The sequence below is a fragment of the Phocoena sinus genome, chromosome 14, assembly GCF_008692025.1.
Source record: "Phocoena sinus isolate mPhoSin1 chromosome 14, mPhoSin1.pri, whole genome shotgun sequence".
NCBI classification, from domain to species: domain Eukaryota; kingdom Metazoa; phylum Chordata; class Mammalia; order Artiodactyla; family Phocoenidae; genus Phocoena; species Phocoena sinus.
In genome coordinates, this window is record NC_045776.1 from 72,038,422 (window position 1) to 72,056,463 (window position 18,042).

Here is an 18,042-nt window from a genome sequence, read left to right on the forward strand (position 1 = left end):
TTCCATTGATCTATGTTTCTGTTTTTGTTCCAGTACCATGTTGTCTTGATTACTGTAGCTTTGTAGTATAGTCTGAGGTCAGGGAGTCTGATTCCTCCAACTCCATTTTTTTCCCTCAAGACTGCTTTGGCTATTCGGGGTCTTTTGTGTCTCAATACAGATTTTAAGATGATTTGTTCTAGTTCCGTAAAAAATGCCATTGGTAATTTGATAGGGATTATGTTGAATCTGTAGATTGCTTTGGGTAGTATAGTCATTTTTACAATATTGATTCTTCCAATCCAAGAACATGGTATGTCTCTCCATCTGTTGGTATCATCTTTAATTTCTTTCATCAGTGTCTTATAGTTTTCTGCATACAAGTCTTTTGTCTCCCTAGGTAGGTTTATTCCTAGGTATTTTATTATTTTTGTTGCAGTGGTAAATGGGAGTGTTTCCTTAATTTCTCTTTCAGATTTTTCATCATTAGTGTGTAGGAATGCAAGAGGTTTCTGTGCAATAATTTTGTATCCCACAACTTTATCAAATTCATTGATTAGCTCTAGTAGTTGTCTGGTGGCATTTTTAGGATTCTCTATGTATAGTATCATGTCATCTGCAAACAGTGAGAGTTTTACTTCTTTCCAATTTGTATTCCTTTTGTTTCTTTTTCTTCTCTGATTGCCGTGGCTAGGACTTCCAAAACTATGTTGAATAATAGCGGTGAGAGTGGACATCCTTGTCTTGTTCCTGATCTTAGAGGAAATGCTTTCAGTTTTTCACCATTGAGAATGATGTTTGCTGTGGGTTTTTCGTATATGGCCTTTATTATGTTGAGGTTCCCTCTATGCCCACTTTCTGGAGAGTTTTTATCATAAATGGGTGTTGAATTTTGTCAAAAGCTTTTTCTGCATCTATTGAGATGGTCATATGGTTTTTCTTCTTCAATTTGTTAATATGGTGTATCACATTGATTGATTTGCGTATATTGAAGAATCCTTGCATCCCTGGGATAAATCCCACTTGATCGTGGTTTAGGATCCTTTTAATGTGCTGTTGGATTCTGTTTGCTAGTATTTTGTTGAGGATTTTTGCATCTATATTCATCAGTGATATTGGTCTGTAATTTTCTTTTTTTGTAGTATCTTTGTCTGGTTTTGGTAGCAGGGTAATGGTGGCCTCATAGAATGAGTTTGGGAGTGTTCCTTCCTCTGCAATTTTTTGGAAGAGTTTGAGAAGGATGGGTGTTAGCTCTTCTCTAAATGTTTGATAGAATTCACCTGTGAAGCCATCTGGTCCTGGACTTTTGTTTGTTGGAAGATTTTTGATCACAGTTTCAATTTCATTCCTTGTGATTGGCCTGTTCATATTTGCTGTTTCTTCCTGGTTCAGTCTTGGAAGGTTATACCTTTCTAAAGATTTGTCCATTTCTTCCAGGTTGTCCATTTTATTGGCACAGAGTTGCTTGTAGTAGTCTCTTAGGATGTTTTATATTTCTGCGGTGTCTGTTGTAACTTCTCCTTTTTCATTTCTAATTTTATTGATTTGAGTCCTCTCCCTCTTTTTCTTGATGAGTCTGGCTAATGGTTTCTCAATTTTGTTTATCTTCTCAAAGAACCAGGTTTTAGTTTTATTGATCTTTGCTATTGTTTTCTTTGTTTCTATTTCATTTATTTCTGCTCTGATCTTTATGATTTCTTTCCTTCTGCCAACTTTGGGTTTTGTTTGTTCTTCTTTCTCTAGTTCCTTTAGGTGTAAGGTTAGATTGTTTCCTTGAGATTTTTCTTGTTTCTTGAGGTAGGCTTGTACAGCTCTAAACTTCCCTCTTAGAACTGCTTTTGCTGCATCCCATAGGTTTTGGATCGTTGTGTTTTCAGTGTCATTTGTCTCTAGGTATTTTTTGATTTCCTCTTTGATTTCTTCAGTGATCTCTTGGTTATTTAGTAACGTATTGTTTAGCCTCCATGTGTTTGTGTTTTTTACATTTTTTCCCCTGTAATGCATTTCTAATCTCACAGTGTTGTGGTCAGAAAAGATGCTTGATATGATTTCAATTTTCTTAAATTTACTGAGGCTTGATTTGTGACTCAAGATGTGATCTATCCTAGAGAATGTTCTGTGTGCCCTTGAGAAGAAAGTGTAATCTGCTGTTTTTGGATGGAATGTCCTATAAATATCAATTAAATCTGTCTGGTCTGTTGTGTCATTTAAAGCTTGTGTTTCCTTATTAATTTTCTGTCTGGATGATCTGTCCATTGGTGTAAGTGAGGTGTTAAAGTCCCCCACTATTATTGTGTTACTATTTCCTCTTTTACAGCTGTTAGCAGTTGCCTTATGTATTGAGGTGCTGCTATGTTGGGTGCATATATATTTATAATTGTTATATCTTCTTGGATTGATCTCTTGATCATTATGTAGTGTCCTTCCTTGTCTCTTGTAACATTGTTTATTTTAAAGTCTATTTTATCTGATACGAGTATTGCTACTCCAGCTTTCTTTTGATTTGCATGGAATATCTTTTTCCATCCCCTTACTTTCAGTCTTTATGTGTCCCTAGGTCTGAAGTGGGTCTCTTGTAGACAGCATATATATGGGTCTTGTTTTTGTATCCATTCAGCAAGCCTGTGTCTTTTGGTTGGAGCATTTAATCCATTCACTTTTAAGGTAATTATCAATATGTATGTTCCTATGACCATTTTCTTAATTGTTTTGGGTTTGTTTTTGTAGATCCTTTTCTTCTCTTGTGTTTCCCACTTAGAGAAGTTCCTTTAGCATTTGTTGTAGAGCTGGTTTGCTGGTGCTGAATTCTCTTAGCTTTTGCTTTTCTGTAAAGCTTTTGATTTCTCCATCGAATCTGAGTGAGATCCTTGCCAGGTAGAGTAATCTTGGTTGTAGGTTCTTCCCTTTCATCACTTTAAGTATATCATGCCACTCCCTTCTGGCTTGTAGAGTTTCTGCTGAGAAATCAGCTGTTAACCTTATGGGAGTTTCCTTGTCTCTTATTTGTTGTTTTTCCCTTGGTGCTTTCAATAATTTTTCTTTGTCTTTGATTTTTGCCAATTTGCTTACTATTTGTCTCAGCGTGTTTCTCCTTGGATTTGTCCTGTGTGGGACTCGCTGCGCTTCCTGGACTTGGGTGGCTGTTTCCTTTCCCATGTTAGGGAAGTTTTTGACTATATTCTCTTCAAATATTTTCTCTGGTCCTTTCTCTCTTCTCCTTCTGGGACCCCTATAATGTGAATGTTGTTGCGTTTAATGTTGTCCCAGAGGTCTCTTAGGCTGTCTTCATTTCTTTTCATTCTTTTTGCTTTATTCTGTTACGCAGCAGTGAATTCTACCATTCTGTCTTCCAGGTCACTTATCCATTCTTCTGCCTCAGTTATTCTGCTATTGATTCTTTCTAGTGTATTTTTCATTTCCATTATTGTATTGTTCGTCTCTGTTTGTTTGCTCTTTAATTCTTCTAGGTCTTTGTTAAACATTTCTTGCATCTTCTTTTTAATTAATTAATTAATTTATTTATTTATTTTTGGCTGTGTAGGGTCTTTGTTTCTGTGCGAGGGCTTTCCCTAGTTGTGGCAAGCGGGGGCCACTCTTCATCACGGTGCGTGGGCCTCTCACTGTTGCGGCCTCTCTTGTTGCAGAGCACAGGCTCCAGACGCGCAGGCTCAGTAGTTGTGGCTGACAGGCCCAGTTGCTCCGCATCATGTGGGATCTTCCCAGACCAGGGCTCGAACCCATATCCCCTGCATCGGCAGGCGGACTCTCAACCACTGCGCCACCAGGGAAGCCCTCTTGCATCTTCTTGATCTTTGCCTGCATTCTTTGTCCGAGGTCCTGGATCACGTTCACTATCATTATTCTGAATTCTTTTTCTGGAAGGTTGCTTATCTCCACTTCATCTAGTTGTTTTTCTGGGGTTTTATCTTGTTCCTTCATCTGGTACGTAGCCCTCTGCCTTTTCATCTTGTCTATCTTTCTGTGAATGTGGTTTTTGTTCCGCAGGCTGCAGGATTGTATTCTTCTTGCTTCTGCTGTCTGCCCTCTGGTGGATGAGGCTATCTAAGAGGCTTGATGGGAGAGGCTGGTGGTGGGTAGAGCTGACTGTTGCTCTGGTGGGCAGAGCTCAGTAAAACTTTAACCCACTTGACTGTTGATGTGTGGGGCTGTGTTCCCTCCCTGTTGGTTATTTGGCCTGAGGCAACCCAACACTGGAGCCTACCTGGGCTGTTTGCTGGGGCTAACGACAGCTCTGGGAGTGCTCACGCCAAGGAGTACTTCCCAGAACTTTTGCTGCCAGTGTCCTTGTCCCCATGGTGAGCCACAGCCACCTCTGTCCCGCCTCTGCAGGAGACCCTCCAACACTAGCAAGTAGGTCTGATTTAGTCTCCTATGGGGTCAGTGCTCCTTCCCCTGGGTCCCACTGCTCACACTACTTTGTATGTGCCCTCCAAGAGTGGAGTCTCTGTTTCCTGCAGTCCTGTTGAAGTCCTGCAGTCAAATCCCGCTAGCCTTCAAAGTCTGATTCTCTAGGAATTCCTCCTCCTGTTGCCGGACCCCCAGGTTGGGAAGCCTGATTTGGGGCTCAGAGCCTTCACTCCAGTGGGTGGACTTCTGTGATATAAGTGTTCTCCAGTCTGTGAGTCACCCCCCCAGCAGTTATGGGATTTGAATTTATCGTGATTGCGCCCCTCCTACCGTCTCATTGTGGCTTCTCCTTTGTCTTTGGATGTGGGGTATCTTTTTTGGTGAGTTCCAGTGTCTTCCTGTCGATGATTGTCCAGCAGCTAGTTGTGATTCTGGTGTTCTCACAAGAGGGAGTGAGAGCACGTCCTTCTACTCCGCCATCTTGGTTCCTCTCCCTGGTCTTTATAACATTAACATTTGGGAAAAATACAGTCCCTCTCACCCCGTTTGCTTAATGGAACTTGTTCATCTTGTGTTTGTCCGATGTTTCCTGGCAATTCGATTCCAGTTATGCATTCTTGTCCACAATACTGCAGAGGTGATGTTGCTTCCTTCTCAAGGAATCAGATCTGGAGTCTCACCATGTCCGTTTGCCCCTTGTTGGTGATGCTGACTTTCGCCACCCGGTGGAGGTGTTGGTCTGATTTCTCCACTGTAGAGTTACTCTTTTCCTCCTTTCTGTTAATGTGCAGTCTGCTGGAAGATATTCTGTACCTTATCAAAATGTCCCCCTGGGTTCAGTATCCATTCAGGATTCTAGCCTGATTCAGTGTTTACTAAGATGGTTGTAAAATGCTGGTTTAAACTCTTAAATGTAGCCCAAAGGCAACAGAATAGAAAAGAAAAAAATATGAGAGGTTTTTGTTCTGATTGTACCAGAACCTGATAAATGAGAACTGGGTACATTTCCCCAGCATCTGGCACAGTGGTTAAGAATATTGGCTTGCGTGTCTACCTGATATCACTAGTTACTAGCTGTGTGATCTTGACCTTGGGCAAGTTACTTGGTTTCTCAAATCTATATCTTGCTCCTCTGCAAAATGAGGTTATTCGTATTTGACTCAGAAGATTTTTTTTAAACATCTTTATTGGAGTACAATTGCTTTACAATGGTGTGTTAGTTTCTGCTTTATATCAAAGTGAATCAGCTATACATATACATATATCCCCATATTTCCGCCTTCTTGCATCTCCCTCCCACCCTCCCTATCCCACCCCTCTAGGAGGTCACAAAGCACAGAGCTGATCTCCCTGTGCTATGCGGCTGCTTCCCACTAGCTATCTATTTTATATTTGGTAGTGCCTATATGTCCATGCCACTCTCTCACTTTGACTCAGAAGATTCTTATAAGGCGTGATGGTTAATTTTATGTGTCAACTTGACAGGGCTAAGGGATGCCCAGGTAGCTGGTAAATGTCATTTCTGGGTATGTCTGTAAGGATGTTTCCAGAAGAGATTAGTATTTGAATTGGTAGACTGAGTAAAGATCACCCTCATTAATGTGGGTGGGCGTCATTCAGTCGTTTGAGGATCTGAATAGAATAAAAAGGTGGAGGATGGGGATACATGTATACATATAGCTGATTCACTTTGTTATACAGCAGAACCTAACACACCATTGTAAAGCCATTTTAGTCCAAAAAAGATGTTAAAAAAGAAAAAGCAAAGGTGGAGGAAGGGTGAGTTTGAATTTTTGTTGTAGAAGCCACAGGGTCTCTGGTCTTTTGTTATGACAGCCCAGGCTAAGATAATTACTGAGTTTTTTGACACCCTCTTAAATTTTGCACCCGTGAGACACTTACCTCACCTCAGTCCTGGCCCTGCTGTGCACTGTGAGCATCCTGAGGGCACATCTCATCTGTCTTGTTCACTGCTGAATTCTTAGTATGTGGTACCCAGTAGGCCCTCCACAAATATTTGTTGAGGGGTGCATGAATGATTGCATTTGGGCATCGCACCTGGGCTCTCTGGCCTTGCTGACCTCATGGTGATTATTTACACCATTCCCACAAGAAAGGACGTGCAGCCCCTGCCTTGCCCTGGAGTAGGATTCCTTGTCAGGCATCAGCCTCTTGTTAGTTGCAGTCCCATCCAATTCGCATACCACACAACTCAGCACTTTATTTTTTTATTTTATTTTTTTTTTTAACTCAGCACTTTAAATCGCACAATTCAACGGTTTTTTAAAATATATTCAGAATTACACAACCATATACATTCAGAGTCATACAGCCACGTACATACACATAGAACTATTATAGCTCTACAGTGTTTTACTATCTCAGCAGGACAAACACCCCTAAATTGCAATCCTTTTTCTTAGCTTTTATCTGTTTATTCTTTTTCAAAACACTGACAATATTTTGTCAGTTTTCAAATACGGATTCATCTGTAGATTGGAATTGCATTCAATCTACATAAATATTAATGGAGGGTAACTGACATCTTTAAGTGTTGTCTTTGTAGCAGGAATGTTCAAGCCATCTTTATCTCTTAGTAAACTTAAAACTTTTTCTTTAGGAGCCTCCTGTACATGTCTTTTTAATGTTAGTGCTAGAGATCTTATGCCCCTGTAGATGAGCTTTTCTTCCCAATGTATTTTCTGTTAGAAAATCAATAGGCAGGGAATTCCCTGGCCGGTTCAGTGGTTGGGACTCTGTGCTTTCACTGCTGAGGGCGCAGGTCCTATCCCTGGTCGAGGAACTAAGATCCCACAAGCCATGTGGCACGGCCAAAAGAAAGAAAGAAAAGAAAATCAATAAGCACGTGTTGTGTCTTGTATTTATCCTGTATTCAGCCACTTTACCGAGTGCCCTTTATAACTCTAGGGGTTTTTACATTATTTCTCTTAAGTTTTCTAGGTATGTCATCATTTCATCTGCATTCCTCTTAATTTTTGAAATCTCTACATGAAACAGCACTCTAGTTAATGTTTCCCTGACTCCTTTTATGCAAATCCATTTGGTTCTTCCTTGATGCTGTCTGTTAGGTCTCTTCTACTTCTCTTTTTCCTTCCTAAGCCCCAAAGGACCCTCATCCAGTGACCTAGACCGTTCCCAGTCTAGCCCATTCCTTTCCCCTCACTTCCCAATCCATCTTGCCAGCTTCCCTCCCTCCCAGCTCCTCTTACTACATCCTTCAGAACTACATCTGTATTCATTAAGACTGTCAGTTTCAAGGGGCAAAAATCCAGCCCAGACTGGGTTGAGTATTGGATCACACTTCTGAAAAATTTGACCGGATTCAAGGGTTTTATGCTGATATCAAGACTTGCTCTCCAGCTCTATTTTCTTCCAAGATGAGTTAATCCTCAGACAGATTTTCTCCTTGAGATCACTTCTAAGTACTACAGGCTAACATCCTACAGTTTATCAATGTCAGTGGAATAAGAGGGCTTTTCTCTCCCAAGAATTCTTTTAAATTCCAGAACAAACTGTTGTCAGACTGGCTTGGGTAAAACATACAGCATCTGTGCTAATAATAACCCGCTCCCTTTTCTTAGAGTTCCTGCCATGGTACTTATGTTTATAGGAGGCTTTCAAAATCTTGTATATTTTTCTGTAAAAGAGTGGTTTGTTCATATATAAAATTTTAGGGGGGAAGAAGTGCTTCCCATTAATAAGTTAACATTTCCACCTGGAGCCATTGCTGTCCCTTTAAAGACTAGAGGCCATAAAGCGGCAAAGGCCTTGATGAGCAAAATCCCAACCTAGAAACCATTAAGGAAATGACTTCCGATCGAATTTAACTCTATGCAAATTGAAAACAAAGTTTTAAAACTCCCAAAAAATGTGAAAAGGCAAGAAAGAAACTGAGATAATTATTTGCAACATGCGACAAAGGGCCAATTTCCTTAAGTTATAAAGAGCTCTTACAAATCAGTGACATAAAGATCCACGGTCCAGAAAAGGGGAGGGAGGAGAAAGACAAGGACTAAGGATGAAGAAATTCAAGTGGCTTTTAAGAATAAGGAAAAAAAAGTCTCAGCCTTCTTTACAACTAAAAGAAAGTTGGAGCAATCAAGACTTTTGATAATACGCAGTGGTAGCTGGCAGGCCATATTGTGATGGAACTAATAAGCATCTCTGGGCCCTGCTGGGCATGTAAATTTGCGCATCTTTGATGGAGGACAGCGTGGCAATGTTGAGCGAATTATAAAATGCACGTAAACCTTGACTTAGCCATTCCACTTAGGAATTTAGTACCCCACAGTTCTTCCTATATGTGTGCCTCAAAGTCAAGTGTACGGCATTATTTACAGTAGCAAAAAACTTGAAACAACCTAAACGCTAATCTCTGGGGTCTGGTTCAGTATTTTATGGTGAATTCACATGACGGGAACCTACACGGCCATGAAAAAGACCATTAGCCAATACAGTTGTGTACCTGGAGCGTCTGCCACCTGCCGAGGTCATTTTGAACACCTCTCTCTTCTGTACAATAAAACTATTTTCAGTAAGAATCATGAAATTAGACAACGATAGTCAGAAAAAATGTGGAGAGAGTGAAATTTGTCTTATTTCACTTTTTATTGGTTTGGCCAAAAAGTTCGTTCGGTTTTAAGTACAAGTAAGAGACGTTTTTCGTTCTCACCAAGAATTGTATGGAACAACATATTCACTAAACGAATGAACTTTTTGGCCAACCCAATATATGTAAAATCATGCCAGTAAAAAAAAAAACTTCAAAATTAAAATATTTCAGTACAAAATAGGAAAAGAAGTAACGGATCAGTACTTTTTAATTACATTAACGTGTTTTGTGACAAAAGGGGAAAAAAGTTACGCCTACATATTTTCTGTCACAGTGAGGAACAGTAACATTACATTTTGAGTTTTTAAGCCTTCTGCAAATTTTGCCAACGTCTTCATGGCTACCGATCTTTTTTGCATATGCATGTTAAATAGATGTGAAGAAACAGGCCATGCAAACAGTTAGAAAAAGTCTTAAACATAAGGATAAACTTGGTAGATACTCATAAAAATTCGTTTTCACAGTACATTCCAGAAAAATGCAATATCGTCCATGTCTATTTCTTCAGCTCAATTCTTGCAACTTTCCAATGTCTCCAGAGATGAAAGTTTCCAGCACAACAATTTTATTAGAGAATTCACTGTATTCAGTGAAAATTTCTGAAGTTTTTCTTCTGCAAAAATCAGTGAAAACGGCTGAATGACAGCAACTGTGGAAATAAATGAAGACCAACCGAATGAGAACAAACAAAGGCTGTTTATTCAGAGCTTGGGACGACAAGGGAGTCAGCCACCATCATTTGTGTTTGGGCAGGGAATCAAAGGCCGGGAGAGGAGTGAGAAAGCCTGCATAGTGGGGAAAAAGGGAAGGCATCAGGGATGCCTCAGCTGGATGTTGTTGGCACAGGGAACTGGACGTGGGCTAACTAGAAGCAGGGCATCGTCTGTGATTATCTAAGGGTACATATTTGGCTTTCACTAATTGGTCCTAAGTTGGAAGTGGGGACAAAAGCTAGGGAAGCTGGTGGTTTTTCATCAAGTCCTGGCCATTTTGAGCCAACAGTTACAGAGTTATTGTTTGACTTTCCTGGATTATTACTGGAGATGGGTGGCAGGTTGGCTTCCTGGGCTGTGTGTTATAGGTACGGTGTTGGTTTCCTGAGCAGGTCGCTACAGGTTATGGGTCAGAGTTCTGATTTTATACGTGGTCTGGCCGTTGTCCATTTATATATTCTGTCTCTTGTGTACACTGATGTTATTTCATTCTTTGCTTTAGAACAAGCTTCCAATCATGGGTGGAAATAAAATGTCAGAAATGTAATTTAAGTGCCTTGATTAATTTTTTTTTTCCAGTAAAGCCATTCTCTTTTGTCTTTTCTCCTGTCACTCTTGTTTGAAATTTGTCTGATGTTTTCTCATGATTATTTCAGGGTTATGGGTTATTGGGAAGAAAACCACAGAGGTTAGAGTATCATTTTCATCACATCACATTGAGGGTATGTCCTATAAACATAATTTATGACTGGGACTTCCCTGGTGGTCTAGTGGTTAAGAATCCACCTTCCAATGCAGGGGATGCAGGTTCGATACCTGGTCAGGGAACTAAGATCACACACGCAGTGGGGCAAGTAAGCCCACACACCGCAACTACTGAGCCAGCACACCACAACTAGAGAGAAACCCACATGCCGCAACAAAGAGCCCGTGCACCGCAGAGTGCCACAACTAAGACCCAACGCAGCCCAAAATAGAAGAAATATTAAAAAATAAACCGAAAAAAACCCATAATTTATGACTGTTGATGTTGACCTTGACTTGACCTCTTTTTAAATTAAAAAAATATATATTATGACACCAAAAGAACTGTTACACCTGATGAGTTCAGCAAGTTTTCAAGATACAAGATCAATATACAAAAAAATCCGTTGTATTTCTGTATATTAGCAATGAAGAATCCAAAAATGAAACCAAGAAAATAATTCCATTTACAAAAAGTATCAAAAAGAATAAAATAATTAGGAATTTTGTTAAATTAAATAGTAATTATTATTAAATAATAATTATTAAAGAATTAGGAATTTTGTTAAATTTAACAAAAGAAGTGTAAGACTTGTACACTGAAAACTATAAAATACCATTGAAAGAAACTGAAGAAGACCCAAATAAGTGGAAAGACATGTTCATGGAAAGAACGATTTAATATTGTTAAGATGGCAATACCCCTAAACTGATCTACAGATTCAATGCAATCCCTATCAAAATCCCACCTGGCTTTTTGCAGAAATTGACAGGCTGATCCTAACTCAGAATAGCCAAAATAATCTTGAAAAAGAAGAATGAAGTTGTATTACTTAAATTTCCCGATTTCAAAACTTTTACTACAAAACAACTGTAATTAAGACGGTGTAGGGACTTCCCTGCTGGCGCAGTGGTTAAGATCCGCCTGTCAGTGCAGGGGACACGGGTTCAAGCCCTGGTCCAGGAAGATCCCACTGCCTCAAAGTAACTAAGGCTGTGTGCCACAACTACTGAGCCTGTGCTGTGGAGCCCGTGAGCCACAACTATTGAAGCCTGCGCGCCTAGAGCCCGTGCTCCACAAGAGAAGCCACCACAATGAGAAGCCACCACAACACAACAAAGAGTAGCCCCCGCTTGCCACAACTAGAGAAAGCCAGCGCTCAGCAACGAAGACCCAACACAGCCAATAAATAAATAAATATTAAAAAACAAACAAAAAGACTGTGTAGAACTGGTATAAGGATAGACGTGTAGATTAGATGAATAGAATTGAAAGTCCAGAAATAAACCCATACATTTATGCTCAACTGATTTTCTACAAGGTTGCCAAGACAATTCAATGGGGGAAAGAAGAACTTTTCAACAAATGGTGCTGGGACAACTGGATATCACATGCAAAATAATGAAGTTAGACCCTCATATTGTATTTAAAAATTAACTCAAAATAGGCCAACTATAAAATTCTTAGAAGAAACATAGGTGTAAATCTTTGTGACCTTGGGTTAGGCACTGGTTTCTTAGATAGGGCACCTAACAAACAGATGAATTTGGCTTCACTGAAATGAAAAACTTCTGTGCTTCAAAGGACACTATCAAGAAAATAAGACAGGGACTTCCCTGGTGGTCCAGTGGCTAAGACTCTGCACTCCCAGTGCAGGGGGCCCAGGTTCGATCCCTGGTCAGGGAACTAGAGCCCGTGCACTGCAACTGAAGATCCTGCATGCCACAACTGAAGATCTTGCATTCTGCAACGAATATCCTGCATGCTGCAATTAAGACTCAGCACAGCCAAATAAATATTAAAAATAAAATGAGAAGACAACCTACAGAAAAGGAAGAAAATATTTGCAAATTATTTATCTATTAAGAGTCTAGTATCCAGAATATGCAAAGAGTTTTTACAACACAACAATAAAAGGATGGATAGTCCAATTTAAAAATGAGCAAAGGATTTGAATAGACATTTCTCCACACAACATATACAAATGGCCAAAAAACACATGAAAAGATGCTCAACGTCATTAGGCATTAGGGAAATGCAAGCCCAAACCACTGTGGGATACTGCTTCACACACACTAGAATGGCTATAATCAAAAAGAACAATAACAAGTGTTGGCCAGGGTACGGAGAAACTGGAAGTCTCGTACATTTCTGATGGGAATATAAAATGGTGCAGACACTTTGGAAGATTTGGCAGTTCCTCAAAAAGTTAAACATAGAGTTACACATAACTTACCAGCAATTCCACTCCTAAATATATGCCCAGGAGAAATGAAAACATATGTACACAAAAACTTTTACATGAATGTTCATAAAGCCATTGTTCACAATAGCCAGAAAGTGGAAACAACCCAAATGTCCATCACTAGTGACTTAAGATTTTTTTAAAATTTATTTTATTTTATTTATTTTTGACAGTGTTGGGCCTTCGTTGCTGCGCGAGGGCTTTCTCTAGTTGTGGCGAGCAGGGGCTACTCTTCGTTGCGGTGTGCGGGCTTCTCATTGCGGTGTCTTCTCTTGTTGCAGAGCGTGGGCTCGAGGCAAGCAGGCTCAGTAGTTGTGGCGTGCGGGCTCTAGAGCGCAGGCTCAGTAGTTGTCGTGCACGGGCTTAGTTGCTCCACGGCCTGTGGGATCTTCCTGGGCCAGGGTTACGAACCCGTGTTCCCTGTATTGGCGGGCGGATTCTTAACCACTGCACCACCCGGGAAGCCGCGAGTTAAGATTTTAAGCATGATCTAGTGATAGCCTGCTGGGCACTGAAATGCCAAGAACTCCAAGCTGAAACATTGAGTAAAAATATCAAATTGCAAAACTTTGTATACCATATGATACACTCGCATAAATGTGCACATGTGATCATACCCCTACACACAAATCAACACTGTACTTGTTATGGGTACATGTACAGGCACGTACATGCATAGAAAAAAGTCTGGAAGGAAACACAGCAAGAAAATAATGGTGGATCCCTGTGGGGAGGGGCCTGCAGAGGAGGTGGGCTTAAAGATGCCAATCTTAGCTATAATATTAGTACTAGCACTTAATGATGCCACTGGTGCCAGGCACCTTTCCAAGTGCTTTAGAGGTATTACAATCCTCGTAACAGCCTGGGGAGGTGGTACCATAATCCTCCCAAGTTGTTTTTTTTTTTTGCGGTATGCGGGCCTCTCACTGTTGTGGCCTCTCCCGTTGTGGAGCACAGGCTCCGGACGCGCAGGCTCAGCGGCCATGGATCACGGGCCCAGCCACTCAGTGGCATGTGGGATCTTCCCGGACCGGGGCACGAACCCGTGTCCCCTGCATCGGCAGGCGGACTCTCAGCCACTGCACCACCAGGGAAGCCCTCTCCCAAGTTTTATACAGCAGGAAACTGAGGCCCAAGAGGGGAGCCACTTGCCCATAGTCCTTCTACATCCTATAGGGATCATGGGGGGGGGGTAACAACCCAGATACCTGCTCCACAGAAGTCTTTTCAATGGAATACAACTTGACAAACATAAAATTAGTTCCAGGACTTCCCTGGTGGCTCAGTGGTTAAGAATCCTCCTGCCCATGTAGGAGACATGGATTCAAGCCCTGGTCTGGGAATATCCCACATGCCGCGGAGCAACTAAGCCCGTGCGCCACAACTACTGAAGTCTGCGCGCCTAGAGCCCATGCTTCACAACAAGAGAAGCCACTGCAATGAGAAGCCCGCGCACCGCAAGGAAGAGTAGCCCCTGCTCGCTGCAACTAGAGAAAGCCCATGCGCAACGAAGACCCAACGCAGCCAAAAATAAAAATAAATAAAGTTATTAAAAAAGAAATTAGTTCCAAGCCTGGAAGGGACCAGCTCTGAGTTTCATAACAAAGCCACCTGCAGTTCCACTGCCTCCAAAAACCCGAACGTTGTAATTCTTTTTAATTTCACAAAATTTTCTTTTTAAAAAAATTTTATTGAAGCATAGTTTATTTATAATGTATTAATTTCTGCTGTACAGCAAAGTGATTCATTTATACACCTATATATCCTTTTTCATATTCTTTTCCATGGTGGTTTATCACAGGATGTTGAATCTAGTGCCCTGTGCTGTACAGGAGGTCCTTGTTGTTTCTCCATCCCTATATGTAATAGTTCTGCATCTGCTAACCCCACCCTCCCAATCCTTCCCTCCCCCACACACCCTCCCCCTTGGCAAACACCAGTCTGTCCTCTCTGTCTCTGAGTCTGTTTCTGTTTTATAGATATCAGAACACTGTAATTTTTTTTTTTTTTTTTGCGGTACACGGGCCTCTCACTGTTGTGGCCTCTCCTGCTGCGGAGCACAGGCTCCGGATGCACAGGCTCAGCGGCCATGGATCACGGGCCCACCCTCTCCGCGGCATGTGGGATCTCCCCGGACCGGGGCACGAACCCGTGTGCCCTGCATCGGCAGGCGGACTCTCAAACACTGCGCCACCAGGGAAGCCCTGAACATTGTAATTTTTAAATGAGGCACACATGCATGATATTTGCTTCTGAAAATGAATAAAATGAAAATAAGAGAAATCTCTGGGGAGAGCCAGAGTCTCCATATTCTGGATCTTTTTTTTTTTTTTTTTTTTTTTTTTTTGTTGTTGTTTTTTTTTGGGTTTTTTTTTTTTTTTTGCGGTACGCGGGCCTCTCACTGCCATGGCCTCTCCCGTTGCGGAGCACAGGCTCCGGACGCGCAGGCTCAGCGGCCATGGCTCACAGGCCCAGTTGCTCCGCATGTGGGATCCTCCCGGACCGAGGCACGAACCCGTGTCCCCTGCATCGGCAGGCGGACTCCCAACCACCGCGCCACCAGGGAAGCCCCATATTCTGGATCTTGAAGTTGCCCTGTCAACTTGCTTCCTTGAAGTCGGAGGATGTAAAGTTTTCCAAACAGAATCAAGAGAGGATTCCAAGAGGATTTCTGCTAAGCTGGATCTAGGCTGGGAGGTCGGGCTAATTTTTACTTTTTCAGCATAGCTCACTGAAGGACCTCATGGCGACCTGTCAGGAACGTAAGTGACTAATCAAAGATCAGCAGTAGCTGTAACATAACCTCGAGGGAGGTCCAGTTTCCAGTTCTTATCACTCTCCAGCAGCCCCGTGTGCACACAGCGGGGTGGCCATAGGACACAGTCACTGCCTCCCGTGATAAATTATGAATGCTGCTCCGCCCAGCAAGGTAGAGTCACCTCATACTTTGCTACTGAGCGCCGGGCGTCGCGGGAGCATAAGCCAGTGGGAAGCAAGCTTTGAGTGGCTTAAGCGGAATCATTGCTAACAACCCAGTCTCTTCTGTGCAGGATGGCATCCAAGGTAATGGGACTCAAAGGTGGCCTCGCTGTGACGTTCTCTCTTCTACCTGGAGCCACCTAGACACAGTAATACCTGGGCTTCCATTAGGCATGGGGAGAGAACAGGACTCATGGATAAGATTCTGAAATTGGTGAAAATTTTATTTAAGGCAGTCTTTGGAAGTGCCTCCCTTTTGTTGGTTGGAGGAGGTGGGATCACTGAGAACTGAAATGTGGTGTGTTACAGATTCATTTCAAATTGGTCTAGAGCAGAGCCTTCAATCAAACATTCTGTGGTGATGGAAGTGGTCTGTTTTCTTGATGGCCCCTGTAGTAGCCCCGGGCCATGTGTGACCTTTGAGTGCTTGTGACGTGGCTGCTGTGACTGGAGAACTAAATTAAAAATTTTCTTTATTCTAATAGCCACACGTGGCAGTGGCTACTGTGTTGAGCAGCCCAGCTAGAACCTTAAATAATAGATGGTGACCTAATAGTGAAGAAAATCGTAGGTAATTTTTGCCCTTAGATGTGAGACTACCTGTAAATTTTCTTTTTTATCCCAGATATGTTGTGTTTATTCTTAGACGTGGTGACTCCAAATTATCCCAGGTAAAAATGACCTTGAAAGGCGAAAACAGATATTTTCATTAGCCTGTAGACAATGAGAAAATTCTCCTGAGGTGACGGAAGATAGAATTTGAGTGTCAGACCTATTGCCTTTTTCCAGGAGTTAATTAAAAGGCATAAGATCTGGAAGGACAGTTTTTTCTGGTTCCCCCCCTTTTTTGGGGCATAACCGTCTCATACATTATCTATTCAGAAAAAATTGTTGAAGGATTATTTCTCCTTCTCTAGACAGTCAAAAAGGTTACAGAAGCATTTATATATATAGTTAGAATAATTTAGTAGCTGGCCACAGAACCCTCCTGCACAATGAAGAAACTCTAGATACAGCTTGTCATCGAGCCGTGCAGTCAATGATTCATTTCTATATAGCACCTAATACTGTCTCCTTGGCAACCGGTAACTCCAAAAGGCACTGTCCTTGACCGAAAATGTATTTGAATGCCCAGAGGTCCTGGTTTTACTCGCCATTCCTGCATTATATCTTTTTTTTTTTTGTCTGCGTTGGGTCTTCTTTGCTGCGCGCAGGCTTTCTCTACTTGTGGCGAGCGGGGGCTACTCTTCGTTGTGGTGCACGGGCTTCTCATTGCGGTGGTCTGTTGTGGAGCACGGGCTCTAGGCGCATGGGCTTCGGTAGTTGTGGCTCGCAGGCTCAGTAGTTGTGGCGCAGGGGCTTAGTTGCTCCACGGCATGTGGGATCTTCCCAGACCAGGGCTCGAACCCGTGTCCCCTGCATTGGCAGGTGGATTCTTAACCACTGAGCCAGCAGGGAAGCCCCCTGCATCATATCTTAAAATAGGAACTCTGGAAGCCTGATTCACTGGGAGAAATAATTTGGTTGATTGGTGGAGAAGAGTATTCACTGTCGATGGGGTCTTCAGAGGAAATGGCACAGGTAGACCTGTCCTCAAGCAAGGTCATGTGTGGTATTTTCTATTGTCATGGCCATATGAAATTCATGCAGATGTATCTATGTGTAGTTATACTTTTTTTTTTTTTTTTTTTTTTTTTTTTTGTGGTACACGGGCCTCTCACTGCTGCGGCCTCTCCCATTGCGGAGCACAGGCTCCAGATGCGCAGGCTCAGCGGCCATGGCTCACGGGCCTAGCGGCACGTGGGATCTTCCCGGACCGGGGCACGAACCTGTGTCCCCTGCATCGGCAGGCGGGCTCTCAACCACTGTGCCACCAGGGAAGCCCTATACTTTTTTTTTAAATGAAGGAACTTATCCTTTCTTAATTGGTGAATTAATTCCCAGACTCACTTGGTAAACCATTATTGGAATGGAATACTACTCCATAATAAAAAAGAACAAACTATTGATCCATCCAAGTTGTTGGGTGGATCTCAAAGTCATTACGCTGAGTGAAAAAACATGTCAAAGGTTTGTATACTGTACGTCTTCATGTAATTTTTGAAATGATATTGATTATAGAGATGGAAAACAGATTCCTGGTTGCCTGGAGTTAGAGAGAGGATGGTTGGTATGACTGTACAGGGTAACATATCTTTAGGGATAATGGAGCAATTCTGTATCTTGATTGTCACGGTGGTTACATGAATCCTTACATGTGATGAAATTACATAGAAGCACACACACACACACACACACACACACACACACACGAGTACATGTAAAAACTAGTGAAATCCGAATAAAACCTGAAAATTGTCCCAATGTCAATTTCCTAGTA

At 41.9% G+C, this 18,042-nt stretch overlaps 1 protein-coding gene across 5 annotated transcripts in view; it reads left to right on the forward strand.

Moving 5' to 3' along the window:
- Positions 1-18,042, forward strand: part of MYO1H (myosin IH) — a 105,272-nt gene that overhangs the window by 16,882 nt on the left and 70,348 nt on the right. For 4 of the 5 annotated variants that reach the window (XM_032654163.1, XM_032654158.1, XM_032654159.1 and 1 more), the window contains exon 1: positions 15,696-15,746. The exons of the other annotated variant lie outside the window; for it this stretch is intronic. In XM_032654163.1, the coding sequence (XP_032510054.1) occupies positions 15,735-15,746 (12 nt within the window). In that variant the 5' untranslated portion in view covers positions 15,696-15,734. Of the gene's footprint in view, positions 1-15,695; positions 15,747-18,042 lie in introns of those variants that run through there. 5 annotated transcript variants of the gene reach the window in all.